Here is a 17,169-nt window from a genome sequence, read left to right as displayed (position 1 = left end):
AATAAAAAAGTCATAAGAAGTGGAATAGTTTAATGCAAACTTTTCGACATCCATTTGCAATCACAACATTTAGATTCTGATGCTCCCTGATTAAAATCACATCATTTGATAAATCCGATGGGGCAGGGAATCCGAATCCCAAACTCAATCCCAGTAATTTTTTAATGGTCCGACCCGGGGTTGCATCTCACGCCCTCGAGGTCTGTGGCGTCTGTAGCAACAAATTAACATGTTAACGTTTTTAAAGAAACGAATACGATACAAATAATAAAGACATAAGTGCATATTTTGTACAAGTAAATAATATATTACCCGCATTTATTAAAGATGTATACCTAAAAATTGCTTTTTTTTAAAGGAAAATTAAAATTCCATGTGTTAAACTGAATTCACCTAAAAGCTATTCTAATAATCGCTTGAGGTTCGTAGGTCAGTAACATCCAATCTTTCCCCTGAAAAAACATACAATAATAACCGTTTGGTTTATTTCGTAACTTTACCTTTAATTACTAGTCCCAGTATCAGGATTTTTTTTGTCAGTAGACAATACAAACCGCTATGTCCCTGCACTTTAAATCGGTAATATCTTCGAAAATACCCCTTTAAATTACATGCTATTAAAGTATTGATTTTTATTAAATGTACAATGTATTTAAGGTATTTAAAATGGATAGGGATTAATGCTGTATTGCTTAAAATCACTTCGTAAATAAGCCATTATATCCTTAAGAAATAAACGTAAACCATTGCGGACTTTTTGTAGACCTTTGAATACTGTAGTGCATTATTTTGATCCATCTCGTAGTAAATCCTACGTTTCCAATGTAAGCGCAAAAAGTGTGTTTATTTACGATATTCATTCATTCGTTTATTACGCATTAGAAACCTCTATAATTATTAGTGTTTCTTTGCTATATTATGCATGTATTATACATATAAACCTTCCTCTTGAATCATAGCGTATTTTTGAAGATATAAGCAAACACAGAGACAGACAGAACCTTTGTCCACCGATGTGAAACACAGTACGGATAGATCGCTCTAATCAATACTAATAATATAATATTTGTACAGAGATATCTTTTTTTTTATTTATAACGAAAATAAGAATTTTATTCTTATTAGTCAAGCGCGAAATGGGGCTATAGTATAAATAATTGAAACATGATTTCTACATTAACTTCCTAGAGCGAATAGCCTTATGGAGAATATTATAGTGATTTTATATTAAACCATAATTCTATTATAAATGTGTATTACAGAATTATAATACACATATTATATTTAAAATGATATTATTCGCTTATTCCGACATTGTATTAAATGTATTGAACGAAGCCTGATGTTACGGGATTTCCGCATGTCGTAACTCTATAGGGGCGCATGCGTGAGGAATACGGCCATGCGCCCTCCATGACATCTGTCAAAAACAGCCAGTTCTTCCAGCCGGAGTCCCTTGACGTCACTGGAAAAAACTTATAGAGGAATTACACGTTTACCGGAACCAGATTATCATGTAAAATACAGGTAATTTAATACATTTATTATTTAATTCATTTGTTTTTGTGCCTAGCTCTGTGTAATTTGTCCAAATATGTATTATATTCGTCGCAATGAACAACAGATTGCGCTGTATTTTAATAAAATATGGAATAACGTAGGCTTTTGATTTGATTTTTTTTTATGGTTTTCGTCTTGGCATTGATCGATAGGTACTTGTTACGCGAAGGTCACACGTCCTTGGTACCCTGATCTTGAGTCTATTTTTAGACCGTCCTTTGTGATGGAAACATCAATTATTATCTAACATTGCGCCTGCCTCGTGACCTTTTATCTTAATTGACTGATTTTATCTTTTAATTTCACGCCCACACGCACTTCTGAATATTATTCGCTGTGATCTCCCGATTATTACCTTCGTTTATCTTGTACTTGTATTGTATTTTGTCATTTTGTTAGATAAGCTACGATTGAACTACAAGTAACTATTATCCAATAATGTGTTGCAAAAGTTTTTGATTTTGACAAAAAAAAGACCCGCTGTGTTTCATTCGCCGGTTCTTCTCAGGTCAGGGTATTTTCTTTTCCGAACCGGTGTTAGTGTTTAATTTGACTATCAATAAGTAAGTGTAATACTTCCATATTGAATAAAGGAATTTGAGTTTGAAATGATACTTAAACCATTTCCACGTAACCGAATGAGTTGATCTTTGGACATATTTTTTGTGCTGATGATAGCAACTACTGACATGGATTAAAAACACTTTTTAAAAAAATATAATTTAAAAAACAATCTAGTTGGTTTTACTTTTATTTTTCGTTCCGTTAATTGCGTATTTCTAATACATTATGTATATATCTGTATATAACTACTTCTACATATTAATTATAATTGTCAGCCTGGATTCCGCGCTATGGATTATCGTTGTTACAGTACACGTACAGGTTTTCGTCTTCTCTCTGTTTTAGTTAGTTTCCCGTAAACCGCGATGTCTCTGTTCTTGAATGTATTTTATCTATTAATAATTAACTTCAACGGTTTTTATAATATCATCCATCGATTTATACATACGCACGTACCTACATTCGTATATATATTTATGATAATCGGCTTATCTTTGATAGCGATATCAGTTCAAACGTGGTCATCGTATACAGTATACAGATACAGGACAAAACAATATGAAGTGTTTACGTTTTTTAATTACTTTTTATGTTAATTCTACATTCATATGTTTTGGTTTAAGAACGAAAATATAATTAACGAAGTGCTGTGTAATCTGTGATGGCATTCAAATGTTTTCCGATGTTAATGTACGCTGAGTTTTATTTGTTTTCGTTTTAGTGTTAATAATAATTATGAATTTGTTTACATTTAAATCTCGTCATTATCTAATTGTTCTATTAGTTTTTATTTATATAAAGGAGGTACTTAAAAGGATACATAAAATTATTGTTATTTAAATATTTACTATCGAAAGACATTTGAGATGACGAAATGGTCGTATTTAACGACAGAAAACGGAACGCTAAATTAACCTCGATTTTTATTGAAGTTGTTTTTTTTTTTGTAAAAATTTTTATTGATTACTTATGACCGCATCCGACCGTTTGGGCGAAAACTAGTTAAATACACAACGTACATATATATTTCATCAATATATTTTTCTAAATGTATTAAATTTATTAATTGTATATTGAATCAATGCAACTATTTTCCTCTTACTGTCAAAATTAATTTGACATTAGTTTGATAAAGATAGAAGACATACAGCTTTACAAACGCGATCGTTCGTTGTGACGTTTAATAATAAAGGCTTAGAGCCTGTCCAGGTGAGGCGTTTTACGCGCGAGTCCACACGCGCGTTTCAAATTCTATTGCATCCAGATGCCGCGTTTTACGCGCGTTTCTACGCTGGGAGGGATAAATGTAAAACCATTAGTATTTATTACAATCATTAACTTATTCATATTAAATACTCGTAAAGGGCAAAAAGTAACAGGATGACAATGATGAATGATTCTTTATAATACAAATATAAGTTTTTATTTTTTCGAATGATAATTATTATATCCCTGGAATATATAATGTGTCATTTTATTGTAATGGATCGTCTAATATATTGTGTGGGACCAATAGGCTCCAAATTTTCGCCTCAAAGATGCCTGAGCTTATATTTATATTCATACTCGCAACGGACTCACGCGTAGTACTGGACGCAGCAATGGCACCCGAGTATCTCGACTCGCGCGTCGCTCGCGCGTTAAACGCGCGAGTCGAGAGTCCCGCTCATTGCACGCGTTTTACGCGCGAGTGAGGATACGCGCGTAGGCATCTGGACGGGATATATGTAGCTCTAGTATCTCGGATACGCGCGAGTGTCAACGCGCGTGTGGACTCGCGCGTAAAACGCCTCATCTGGACAGGCTCTTATGGTGGAGTTCGTACATAAATTAAAATCTTAGTCACGTTCTACGTTCAAAGTTAAATGAATGCCTTGAAAGGACTTTACGTTGTATACTAGTTATACTTCGATATTTCCATTAGCTTCAACACATTATTTCTTTTTTTTCTTAGTTTATTTTTATTCTTCATGTCATTTTTTTTAAAGTATTAACCACTGTCAATAAAGTACACTGCTTGGAATTATATGGTTCAAATAACGGGTTAAAACTGAATTGACAATGTTTAAAATGATTAAATATTCTATTATCTATATTCATAAATATTATTAATGAGAAAAGAAATAAATAATGAGAAATGTTTTTTTAATATTTGAAATAAGAACGTTATATTTATTTATTTTATTAAAACAGTACGATAGCATAATTGTGTTTGTGGCTATGATCAAATGTAATTTTACATTATTATAATAAATTAAGCAATAATATGTAATATACAAATCATAATAATTATAATTTTAAGGCAAAATTTTGAATTATATCTTCATCTTTTTAAATAACTGATTCTAGAAATCATTAATTAAGAAATTTTAATTAATTAATATAACCTATACATATAAAACATAATTAAGCGAAAGACTGCTTATTCATCAAAAAAATTCTGAGACTAACGATTCTTTTGAAATTAAGCATATTTAAACCTTTCGCGACGTCGACGCTCACTGAGAAAGGATTTTTGGAAATGTCAACTGTAAGGGGGGAAACAGGAGAGTTAACTTTCTATAAATTTTATCCGAAGTCGGGACGGGCAGTAAGTTTATTTCATAACAAGAACATTAAATTTACGCTAGTTACGTCAATAAACATACGTACGTATATATCAACGGAAGGTTCAAACTACCCTACAGATGATCCGATTTTAGATTCAAACTATGACAAAGGTAACAAAAGTCTAATAAGTTCAGTTTTCTCTCCGCAGATAACGAAAACCAAGCAACATGTTCGAAGGCGCAGTGGCAGGTATCCTTAATCGGCTGCTGGGCAAATACGTGCAGGACCTTGACACGGAGAATCTGAACGTGGGCATCTTCTCCGGAAATGTCAATCTTACTGATCTCAAACTTAAGCCTGAGGCTTTGGTGAGGACCATTAGGGACTTTATTTATACTTATTTTTTGAAATTTAATATTACATTTTTATAAATAGACCATATATATCATATCATTATAAATAGACATATTTATAATTAGATCGTCGATGGTTAATACATACCTTATTACGTAATACGGGTAAACACGGGTATCTTATAATACCTATAAATCTTTACTTTACTAGCTATACCAATTAATCTTGTTTAAAAGATAATTAGTAAAACAATGATGTTTTTTCTTTCTCGTGTCAAATCAATGATCTCTAACATAAAAAAAAAATGATGGCAGAAAGAGAAAAAACAACATTTAACCAAAAACCGCTAAATAATGCTCATAATTAAGAGCGTAATGTAATAAATTATTTCAATAATTTTCAGTACGAGCTAGATTTGCCGATCGATGTGAAGATCGGCACGATAGGTAAAATCAACCTCCAAATACCATGGTCGGGGCTATACACACAGCCAGTGGTCGTCCAGATCGAAGATGTCTTAATCCTCGTGGGACCAGCGATCTCCAACAGTTACTTCGATCCTGACAGGGAGAAGAGGCTCACGAGGGCCGCCAAGAGAAAAATCCTGCAAGACTTAGAAGCAGAAAGCGAAATATTGAAAGGGCCCCAGAATTTCTTCGAGAACCTTTTTACGGCCATTGTGAATAATTTGCAGATTTACGTGAGAAATGTCCACGTTAGATATGAGGATTCCATCAGTTCCAAGGACGGGCCGCTTGCTTGCGGCTTGTGCCTGCAAAGCCTTTCTATTGAGACAACGAACAGGTATTATTGTAGCATAGTACTCCTTAAATAATATTTACTATAAGTTTTCTAATAAAACTTAATCAACATTAAGATAATTTAGATAACCTTGCTCATTTATTTCACAGCCTCCTTCCATTTTTTGAGATTATTTCATATCAGTATATCAATTTAGTATATGCTTAACATTAATTGCCATTCGACGGAGTTTGCTGAATGACATGGAACTTGTCAGGAAAATTAAACAAGTTAATGAATAAAACATTTTCAAATCTTGAAAGATTTGAAAAATTATATACCATTCGAATTCAAGTTCAAATTACTTAAGTGCTCGTTATAAAATTTAATTTAGTCATATAAAATAACGCTTCAAAAGTAAAAGCCTACGGGGATAGAGTTTAATTTGAATCTGTAAGAAAAGTTACTTTAAATCTCTGATATTGTTTAATCTTGAATAGTCTTACTATTTAATTCTTCAATCACGAATAGGTAACTTGTGATCTATCTATCTTATATGAATCTGTTCTAATTGTGAATTTTCCTGATTTCAACCTCGATTTTCAGCAAATGGAAACCATCAGTGACTACACCCAACGCGTCAACAGTTTACCAGATGATGCGAGTTGAGTCACTGTCTTTATATTGGAACCCTACGGCGACCGCTCTCGATGACGTGGAGATAGCTCATATAACACCCATGCAGTACTACAACTGGAAGCACTATATGCTCACTGGATTGGACAAATTCTCCATGCATCATGAGGACTTTGAATTTTGTAAGTGTAGACTTTTAGTATAATACTTGGTGAAGATGAAGAATGTTCTTCTGACGTACATATTTTCTGAAAACTACCCCCTTATTCTGGCTATTGACCACATGAATGTCGGCTGAATCCCAGGTTGTACCAATAATTTTTTTATTTTTTTTCAAATAGTTGTCTAACAATAATTATTTATTTATAAATAAAAGTGTCACAGTGTCGAGCAGTGTCATACTTTTAAAATATCTTGCAATTAGCATTTTAAGTAAAATTTTGAAATATTTTTTGTCCACATAGCAATCGGCCTACTGAAACCCTTTGTAGTAAAAAAAGTATATTAAAATGTAAACAAATAGTACTGTGTGTTATACTCGTACATGCAAACATCAATCAACCCGACTCATAGCTTCCTCCGACATATATTTGTTCAGTTTTATTTATTTTACTTTTGCGAAGCCGGGTTATCATCTAGTGTAATTATGAAAGCCTACTCGAATAAGGTGTATTTTAATTTTATTGTATTTGAAAAACGAAAATATTTTGCTATGATAATTATAAATTTGTTTAGTGCTGAAACCAGTAACTTGCAAGGTGAAGGTTATTATAAACCGGTCAGGGGAAGCAAGGGTGCCTCGATTACTCCTGGACGCAGTGTTGCAGGACAGCGCGCTGCAACTGTCCAGGAGACAATACCTCTCCATCGACAACTTGCTTACCTCCTTCCAGAGGATAACGCTTAATAGGTAAGTATTTTTATACTTATGGTAGCATACCGTAGATATGATTCCTTATGCTAGGTCGCCGTCATCAACAGTGACAGAAATATAAACCAATTTATACAATACATAAATACGCCGTCAAACGCGGGATTTAAAATAGTATCTCTCATGTGCCTGTAATTAAACTGGCTCACCATTTAAGTCGTTACACATTAGGACAAAATTTTCCTGTAGAACAAATGGATAAGCGCAAAGCTCTACCTCCGACATGACCGACTGTTATTGGAGTACGAGTATGTACAAAAAGTTAAATGTTTTTAATAACATTTTATTAAAAAATATTAATCAATTATATATAGGAAGTACAGACATCTCCATCCCGGGATTCCCCTTCTCAAAGACGTTAAGAAGTGGTGGCGCTATGCATACAATGTGGTAGTTGAGCAACGTGTTCGTCCTTACACTTGGACTGCCATCAAAAAGCACAGAGAAAATTATAATATTTATAAGAAGACATACAAGAGTACTCTGAGAAGTCCGAATGATATCGAACTCAAATTGGATTTGCAAAAGTGCGAAGACAGTCTTCCTATTATATCAGTGGTGATTGCGAGGGAGCAAGCGAAGTTTGAAGTGAGTTCTTCGTTAAGTTCTAATGAAAGTAATTTAATTTATATTTTGGTATAGCTAAATGGTAAAATAATATAAATTGATTGAGGATACCTCTATACTTGCAATATCTGATAGCCGTTGTACTGTCTTTGTAAACACCGTCACGAAGAAATTACAGATATTTGTGCCAAATATCAAACTGATCGATTATACGATGTCAAAGACTAATAATCTAAAACATATATACCAGCATGTATTTTTATATATCTACAAGCTGTCTTTGTTTCCGTAGCTATTGAGTCAAGAACCGGACAGAATAGATATCGTAGAAACGGAGTTCGATTGGTGGAGGCCAACTTCAGATAACGAAAGTGACTCCGATACGGAAACGAAGTCACGCGTGGAACTCTGCGTGAAGACAGAGCGATGTAAAAGTCTGTGGAGCCATTTGTCGAGCCCTGAGAAGAAGAAAGTATGTGAGCTAATAGGCTACGCTGAAGGTGCTCCTAGACAGGATAAGTCAAAGCAGTATATCGGTGAGTGAATTGTAGATAATAAATTAATAATTGTCGATACCTTTGAACAATATAACGACTTTTGACAATTATTTCATATATTGAAAAATTTCATTTCAGAACATAAAATTAATCTAACATTGGCAAATTGTACTTTGACGTTGATGAACAGGAGTAAGGAAGTGTTGGTGGTGAATCTCACACAGTTCCTTGCGTCCTTAGAGACGAGACCGTCAGCTAAGGCTTATAAGGTAAATTCGACAGAGTCGTAAAAAAAAAAAAAATTCTAATTATGTTTTCTTGTACCGAATAAATATAATTTTTACAACGGATATGAACTTATTTCACACCGCAAACATGTATTGTACTGAATACATACCAATGTTTTTTTGTGTATACTTTTGTTAAGAGCATTTTTGTGTATGACCAGGTGTCGGCAAGAACAGAGAATATAGTTATCGAGGGCATGTCCTCCGATGGTGAGTTGGTACCCTTGCTGATAGCAGCTCAAGGCTCTTCGGTGGGTAGCAATACCGTGCTTGCGCTGGACGTGGAGAAGAATCCAGTAAACAGCCACGCAGACCTTGGTGTCACTTGTCACGTGGAGCCTGTGGAACTGGTTTATGTTGAGGTACACCATTAAAATTCATTATTAAGCATAATACGCGCATTCGTAAGTTTCGTTCGTCTTAACGAGTGCGCGTGTGAAGAGTAAAAAGAGTCGACTACAATTTAGATTCTATTGTTGGAAGTGTATATATAGTCTCATCACATGAAATCATATTCTAGAAAAGTTAATTATAAAAGTAATATTTTTTTTACAGCACGCGTTCACAGAACTGATAAATTTCTTCCAAACTCATTCTATGACGCCCGAGGCGTTGGCCGAAGAGGTGTCACTAGCCGTTGAGCAAGTGGGAGCAATGAGCAAGTCTGTTTTAGCACACGCTATAAGTCGTAGGAAGGTGTTTCATTTGAATGTGGACCTCAAAGGACCTGCTATTATCCTTCCAGAACATGGCTGTGTGCACAAGTACGTCTACTTAAAATTAATAGAAATATTCTATTTTTTGTTGTTCTCTTACACTTTTTATTATTTAATATATTAATTTTATCTCAAGTAATCAAAAAACACGTTACTGATTTAAATTATTGAGTAAAACACGACTTGAACTGTGTCCTAAAAGTGTTTGAATATTATACCCATCCAGGCCGGGTCGCGTGATGGTTCTAGACATAAACCGTGTAGTGATAAAGTCGGATCTCCAACCTTCCAACCTCACGTTAGAAGACGCAACATGCATGGAGCTAGAAGAACGACTCTATGACCGCTTCCATGCTGAGTGCTCTCTTCAGGTATGGTAGTAGCTATTATTTTTTATGCTTCAAGTAATAATTGTAGCTCGTTATGTTTTTTAAGTAAGGTTTAGTGGTCTCCAATATTATATATTTGTAACATTTTTGAGCTGACTTATTTAATAAATTGTTCTAAAATTTAGTATAAGATTTTGTGTGAAAATTATTCAGAAGTTTGATCCTGCAGGTGCTGTTCTGCGAATGGAGTGAGGCCTGGCGCGAGGCTCGCAAGCACGGCGACTCGGAGCTGCACCTCATACCACGGCTGCGCGCGCAGCTTGTCTTTTCCACCAGCATCAAGAAGGATTATAAGCTTTTGCCCAGGTTACTATAGTTACTTTTATTTAAATGTGTTGTATTCTCGATACAGAAGCTATGTTAAATCTAATTGTTTCGTTCTAAATTAAATGGGAAGGCGAATTAGTTATTAGTCCTTGTCACGTTTATTTATCATCTTCGTTCATGGAGATTGGCGCGAAAAATATAATATATTTTTGATTTTAAATACGTGTATATTATACACGTACTTAAGAACAACGTTGAAATCGGAACATAACAACAGCATTTAACAATAACTGATAAGAAAATGAAACCTAACCAGTGACAACAGGCGTTGACACCAAAAAAGAAAAATTCTTGTATTAAAGCAGCGATTTCGATCTCAAGTAAATAGGTAATTTTGTTCAACTAGTTTCGTTTCGTCAACGAATCATTAGTTAAAAAAACATTTAAAAAAACATTAATTAATTAATATTTAAAATGAAAACTATTCCATTATGATTTCGTAATATTGCATTATTTGTCTTGAATTCAGATATAAGCTAAATATTTCACTCTCGAGTCTTAAATTCAACCTGTCTGATCGAATCATCGGACATTTGTTGGATTTCGTCGACAACTTGCCCGTCCCTGTTCCAAACACCGTTCCGGTCTCCTTCATGGATTCTGGAGATTACGTCGAGGAGTTGGAGGACCCGGAATTGATGGAGACGTTAGAGTTAGACAGAGTGACTGCGGATCCTGGATACAAAGAGTTGATCAGATTAAGGCAAAATATTGTGGCGACATACTTCAGTAGGAATAGGTAAGAATTATTTTCAATACCTTTTTTTTTAAATACAACATTTACCTTTTTGTGCCAATTTTCTTCGTTTACATAATTTTCGTAAAAAGGTTATTATTGCATAGATACCAAATATCATAAATTATTTTCTTTTAAGAAAATTCTTCTAATTCCGATCACACGCCGGTTGTATCAGATTACAGTTCCATCAAATTATTCCACTGCCACGTACAAGTCCTCATTATTTATATTAATGTTATAATATTTCTCGCAAAATTAGTTAGTATCAGTAGTAGTATTATTAAATTTATTAAAAATACTACTGTCCAATTTACCTTTGAAATTAGTCGCTTAAAATCAGTCAGCAGGAATTTTCGTTTCGGGTTGTGATGACTAAAAGTCTGTCAATAGATTAAAAAAATATAATGTCATCTCTTAGATCTCAATGACGTTTTAGGGCAGCTGAGACCAAGACTGATGGTGAGAGTGCCAGATCACCGGCTGAAGAATCATTACCCACAGCAGATTTTAGCGATGAAGACGTCGAAGAGTATGCACGTTCTGTTGACTTACCAGGTTTCGACGATAACGTTTCGCCGAGTAATACTATTGGAACATTGATGAGATTTATTATTGGTGAGTTTTTTTCATAAGTGACAATTTGTTATTTATAAACGGCAAACATTTGGTAAAACAAGGTAACAATTAGGTATAAATACATCTCTTAAAAATATATGCGGAAGTAGGTACATGGTGTTTTTTTTATAGATATAGCATATATATTTTTTTACCTTTTTATGATGTATTTTAAGTAATAAAAGCATAAATCCATCGTATCTTTGGATATATTTAAATTAATGAATGCAACTTTTATTCTATTCCAACAATTTTCATTTTAAAACAGGTGAGATAGTGATCAACTTAAATCGGTCCAGCGAGTTAGTGGACAAGCCGTACATCATGCTGAGTGTCAGTAAGGTTTGCCTGGATGTGGCCCTGATGCAATTCGGACCCGCTATCCAGCTATCGATAGGCCAAGCGCTTCTGACGGACAAACAGCATCACAGCAGTACCGGGCAGTACTTGGAACTACTGACGAGCTCGGGGGAACTGTTTAATCTCCTGTATAGAAAAGTAAGCGTAATCTTACAGTAAACCAGTAAATTGGTATTTTACAGCGTAAAGGATTTATTATAAAGTTAAACCATCGAGACTGTCATAAATGCTGTCTCAGTTAGTCTTACTCGAAGCCGTGTGTAAAAAAAATGTAATGCCGATGCGTTGAGAATATACGTTTTTTTTTATACTTATTAACTATTATATTTGGTTTTCTTCTAAATCCTACTCGCGTCGGAATGGTTTAACATAAATAAAGTTTTTCTTCTATTTCATAAATTTAAAAATTTATAGCCAATATTAGCACATGCATGATCATCGGCTATTCGTTTAAATAAAATATCGAGACGCCGCGTTCAATCCGGTCTATATCTGTGACGTGTAGGTCCGCGCGAACTGCCCCGAGTTCCGCTCGCACTTCCACAACGTGGAGCAGGCGCTGGTGGCGGACGTGGGCCCGCTCGTGCTGCTCGCGCACGCGGCCGCGCTCGCCGCGCTGCGGAACTACCTGCACTACCTGACCCACAAGTGAGGCCACACGGTTACACTAGTTTAGGACATCGGCCTATTAAAATATTTAACCGAAAATATAATTTCGATTATTTTTCTTTTATTCGAGACTAGTTTTATTCCGCAATTCTGTAGACTATAGGATACCCTGATAACTATTCTATATAACATAGTACATCTCACTAAGCTCTCAAAATTTGAAAAAAAAAAATTGGAGTTATAAATCCTATGTAACCCATAAAATTTCATTACGACGCATTTACTAAAACGGATAACATTACCTTACATTAAATTTATTTGTTTTCAGAATACAGAAGCGACATTCTCTAAATTTTACGACGATGATCTTACCAAAGACCAGAACGTTATGGGATTATTTAATGAAGCCAGAAGCAGACCCTCCCGTGCCACCCGGTGCGACTAAGTTCAGTTACTCGGTCCGGTAAGTATTTAAAACCTTTAAGTTTGCCTTTTTTGTCATTCATCCTTAGAATTTGAACATAATTATTTGAAGGGCATAAGTAACATTATTGAAAAATATGTAAATAAAAAAATAACTTTTTTAAGTACAAGTTCTCATACGCGACAAACGTGTTCACATGAAAATCTTGATTTTACATCGACGACAGTTAAACTCTTTGGGGACACTGGTGAAAAGGGAGCAAATGGCGACTATTGTGGCGATTCAGGATTCCATTCTAAAAATTTCAATAATTGTGATTGCCAGATTTACTATGAAGAGCACTAGACCACATTTCGCGTCAGTGAAGGAGTTGTCGTAGAGTCCTATCCAAAATTTAGCATTATAAGCATAGGACGACTTTATAAATATTACATTGTTATCAATTTTTAATTTTAAAATTTGGATTGTATTGATGCCTAGTAATAAACCAGCAGGCATATTGAAAGAACTTAAATCAAATTATAAACAAAATACAAGGACAGTACGTCTGTTGACAAAGCACACACCCATCATATATTCTACCTGTAAACAGCACTAGCAACACAGGAATACTTAGCATTGTTGTGTTCCGGTTTGAGTCGGGTGAGACAGCCAGTGGTGACCACTTACTATCAGGTACATTTGCCAGTCCTGCATATATGTAATACAACACAAATCTTAAATTTATTCCATGTAATAAAAAAATATAAAACTAAATTTTATTTCGACCAACACCAAAAGTGTATGTGTAAAATTTCAGCTCAATCGGTTTTTGTATATGTCTACAATTTCATTTACTAGATTTGAAGAGATAACTGATGGTTGTAAATGTTAGTTTAACTATCTAAGTTTAATATAAATTTGATTAAAAACTTTTTTCAAATTATTTAAAATCGATACTAAAAATTACATTGTAAGTAGGATAATTTGTTCACAGATTGTCGTCGGTAACGGCGCGTTTGGTCCAGGCAGAAAATCCTCTGGTGGAAGTTCGTATAGCAGCGCTGGAGAGTGACTGCGTGTTCCGAGCTAACGACAGACTTATCTTCAAACTTTATCTCGGCTCCTTGCACGTCGACGACTTGGCCGAGGCCACTCTCTATCCCAAGGTTTCCTTCAATTAAGATATATATGGTTTATCATTTCTGGTAAAGTACAAATAATGATATTTAAGTTTTTCCTACGGTTTTATTTCGGTACCTTGTATTTTGGGTATATTTTGGGTAAATCTTTATTTTCAGTTGGTGTGGCCAGACGAGGACAAGGTGCTGGAGATCAAGTACGTGCGCTCGGCGAGCGGCACGCGCGCGCGCGCCGACGCCGAGCTGCGCGTGCAGGCCGGCCGGCTGCACGTCGTGCTCTTCTGCTCGCTGCTCTACCATCTGCAGGTGACAATTCAGTAGTCATACAGTAACTTACGATCGACTATAAGGTGATGGAATTGGTGATTTCGACGGCGGTTGTTAAAACGTAATGACCATTGTAATGATGTGTAGCCATTCAAATAAATTAACATTAACGGCACAACCTTCGCGTAGAAAGGGTCACAGGGGCCGATTAGGGGCGGGTCGAGTCTATGCTGAAGTTTTCGTCCATCCCCTGCAGCAATTCCTGGAGGCGCTGGTGCCGAGCGCAGCGGCATCGGAGGCAGCAGCAGCGGCCGAGCGCGAAGCGCAGCGCCGCGCCGGAGCCCTGCGCGCCGCGCCACTACGCGTCACTCTCGCCATCGAGGTACTTGTTCAAATTGCCCAATTTTAGAAAAGTTAAAAAACTACTCGATTTTTTGAAAAGTTTTATTGTATTGTATCTTGCGGCTACCATTATTGGAATGCTATTCTCAGCTTATTTGCATATTTCAAAAATGAATGAAATTTAAAACTATTTGCACATTTAAGATATTATTATTTGTCTAAAAATTATAAAACAAATAGTTTTTTGTAAAATTTCTCAGATTATTAGTATCGTGTTTCTTATCAACTCCTCAGATTCACGGTCCAGTGTTGCTGCTGCCTCAAAAACCTTCTTCACCAAATCTGTTAGTCCTCAATACGGGTAAGTTTGGTATAAAATTAAACTATTGAATTAATTATCTTAGACATATACTGTAACTAATGTTCTCAAACTTTTATCTTGTGGTAAATTGTTAATACAATAATAAAATTGTTAGAATTCTCTGATTAATATCAGATAATTCTATTAATGTATAATTATTTTCAATGTACGTAAATATCGCATTACAGGTGATTTGCTCATAGAAAATTTCTTCAAAACAATAAACGCTAGCATCGAGTCTAGCACCCCAACATACAGCCCAGTGATTGATAATGTGCTGATAAAGCTCGTTAACATCACCCTGTCACGAGCTGTGATGACGCTGGCTGGCACACTCGAAGTTCAGGTGATTAAATAATATGCTTACAAAAGCCGATATCTAGGTACTTCATACACAAGGGGTCGCAGAATATTTTAGAGATAAATGTGTTCATAGTTATTTATTTCGATTGGATAAGAAGTTATAACCAGTATTAAAACGCAGCATCAATAAAACGCATAAATCTCGGCAGGTCGCTTATTGTACTTAAATGTTTAATTTACAGGAACCGATCTTAGAGCCGATATCGGTGCGATGCGATTTAAAACGCGCCGTCGGATACACTCTGGTGGCGAATAGCAGTGCTTATAGGGATTTGCTGTTATGCGAAGCAGATGTAGTCATGGATGTGGTCACTATCAACCTAGGTCAGAAGGATCTGGCTACGGTGCTGGCTGTGTGGAGCGATAACCTCAGTGAAGGGCACTATATTGGTGAGATTTTAATATTATAAATGATATAATTTCCGTTTGACGTAATCTTAGAAATAAATTGTACGAAGAACTCATAGGAAGGGTGAGTGAGCCATTGCAATTACAGGCATAATAAGCATTTAGTTAGTCACATCACGTACTGAAAACAAATAATATGATTATTTTGGCGCTAATGATATTAAAAAAAATCTTTTAATTACAGGAAGTATCGTCCCAACTTCTCCGGTAGAACTGCCATCATCTGAAGTGACAGTTAAGAAGCTGCAAGCATTTTTCGCTCAAGGTGATCCCGTGAGGAAAGAGTCTGTATTTAGGTAAGAATGTCTGATAGATATATTTAAAAAATAAACTTCTTTGCGGTGCGAGAAATACTCGATTATGTAAAGCATTGCCCTATATGTGAATGTTGAAGCTATAACGGAAAATATCACGAGGAAACTTGTACATATCGAATAAAATTATGCCACGTGCATCTCATTGAAACGCGTAGTATAATGCACTCCAAAATTTCTCCTCACGAGAAAAGGAATCTTTCACCCAGCTTTAGGATATTTGCTTTACATTTTGCTCAATTGATCACTGACTATTTTTTGTAGGTACACCTTGGAAGGAGTGGAATTAAAACTATTCTCAGATATGGATGAAATTCTAAGTTCTCCGGTACGAGACCTGAACCACGGTCTAGCGAAAGTTACAGCCGGTGAAGCGAACGTCCTCTTCGACTATTACTCAGACTGCAGCATTGAAGTGAAGGCCAGTTTACAGAGTCTGCTGATTGAGGATATTCGTCCTGATTCAACGGTCGTCATTCGAAGGTAGGTGCTAGTGACTGAATACTGTTACCTGAGAATTCACAGGCTTTAAATTCATTTTTGGGTAATGTATACGCATTTACAATTATTTGGAATGGCTATATAAAAAGTAAAATTTTTGATGTATTTTTCAATAAAATGTAAATAATCTTATGTTTCATCTAAGGCGTGTGCAAGTGCTTCAAATGTTTTTTTTTGTTTTGGTTTTAATAACGAAATTAAAAAAGTAACGTCATTAATTTAGTTATGAATATTTGTAAAATCTATTACAATTCAATTGAATTCAAGCGAAACAAAACTAGGTATGCAGCGTCTTTTGTTTTTTAGCTATAACGCTCCATGCGTTTCGCCTTTCAGGATCTTCGAATCTCAGGGGGGTGGCAGTCGTTTGGGGGGCGGGTTCTCGGTGGTGCGTCCGGCGTTGCTAGAGGCCTCGCTGCGGCGCTCGGCCCGCGCCGTGACGCTGGACGCGCGCGTGGAGCGCACGAGACTCAACCTTGCGCTGCCCTTCCTCCTCCGTCTCGCAAAAAGTGTCCTCGACGCCATGCCGGGTAATGAATACTGAAAGAGCCCATTGAGTGCAAGATCTCGATCAAACACTATGAAAATATTCGCCTATTTTTTTGTTATATAATGTGACAGTTTGT

General features: G+C 35.6%; 1 protein-coding gene across 1 annotated transcript in view; it reads left to right on the top strand.

The window, feature by feature from the left end:
• The first annotated feature begins 1,411 nt into the window (after positions 1–1,411).
• The window catches only part of LOC113395333 (intermembrane lipid transfer protein VPS13A-like), a 35,542-nt gene continuing 19,784 nt past the window's right edge, over positions 1,412–17,169 (top strand). The window contains exons 1-26 of the mRNA XM_026632923.2: positions 1,412–1,527; positions 4,883–5,042; positions 5,432–5,832; positions 6,376–6,587; positions 7,141–7,315; positions 7,651–7,924; positions 8,196–8,439; positions 8,539–8,669; positions 8,849–9,049; positions 9,243–9,451; positions 9,630–9,774; positions 9,962–10,098; positions 10,589–10,858; positions 11,295–11,473; positions 11,742–11,971; positions 12,339–12,481; positions 12,771–12,905; positions 13,843–14,014; positions 14,147–14,293; positions 14,511–14,636; positions 14,891–14,957; positions 15,146–15,303; positions 15,503–15,710; positions 15,913–16,024; positions 16,307–16,525; positions 16,880–17,073. Of these exons, the coding sequence (XP_026488708.2) occupies positions 4,902–5,042; positions 5,432–5,832; positions 6,376–6,587; positions 7,141–7,315; positions 7,651–7,924; positions 8,196–8,439; positions 8,539–8,669; positions 8,849–9,049; positions 9,243–9,451; positions 9,630–9,774; positions 9,962–10,098; positions 10,589–10,858; positions 11,295–11,473; positions 11,742–11,971; positions 12,339–12,481; positions 12,771–12,905; positions 13,843–14,014; positions 14,147–14,293; positions 14,511–14,636; positions 14,891–14,957; positions 15,146–15,303; positions 15,503–15,710; positions 15,913–16,024; positions 16,307–16,525; positions 16,880–17,073 (4,630 nt within the window). The 5' untranslated portion in view covers positions 1,412–1,527; positions 4,883–4,901. The remainder of the gene's footprint in view (positions 1,528–4,882; positions 5,043–5,431; positions 5,833–6,375; positions 6,588–7,140; positions 7,316–7,650; positions 7,925–8,195; positions 8,440–8,538; positions 8,670–8,848; positions 9,050–9,242; positions 9,452–9,629; positions 9,775–9,961; positions 10,099–10,588; positions 10,859–11,294; positions 11,474–11,741; positions 11,972–12,338; positions 12,482–12,770; positions 12,906–13,842; positions 14,015–14,146; positions 14,294–14,510; positions 14,637–14,890; positions 14,958–15,145; positions 15,304–15,502; positions 15,711–15,912; positions 16,025–16,306; positions 16,526–16,879; positions 17,074–17,169) is intronic.

The sequence above is a fragment of the Vanessa tameamea genome, chromosome 11, assembly GCF_037043105.1.
Source record: "Vanessa tameamea isolate UH-Manoa-2023 chromosome 11, ilVanTame1 primary haplotype, whole genome shotgun sequence".
Classification (NCBI taxonomy): Eukaryota; Metazoa; Arthropoda; class Insecta; order Lepidoptera; family Nymphalidae; genus Vanessa; species Vanessa tameamea.
Note: the sequence above shows the minus strand (reverse complement) of the source record. Positions and strands in the feature narration are given on the sequence as shown.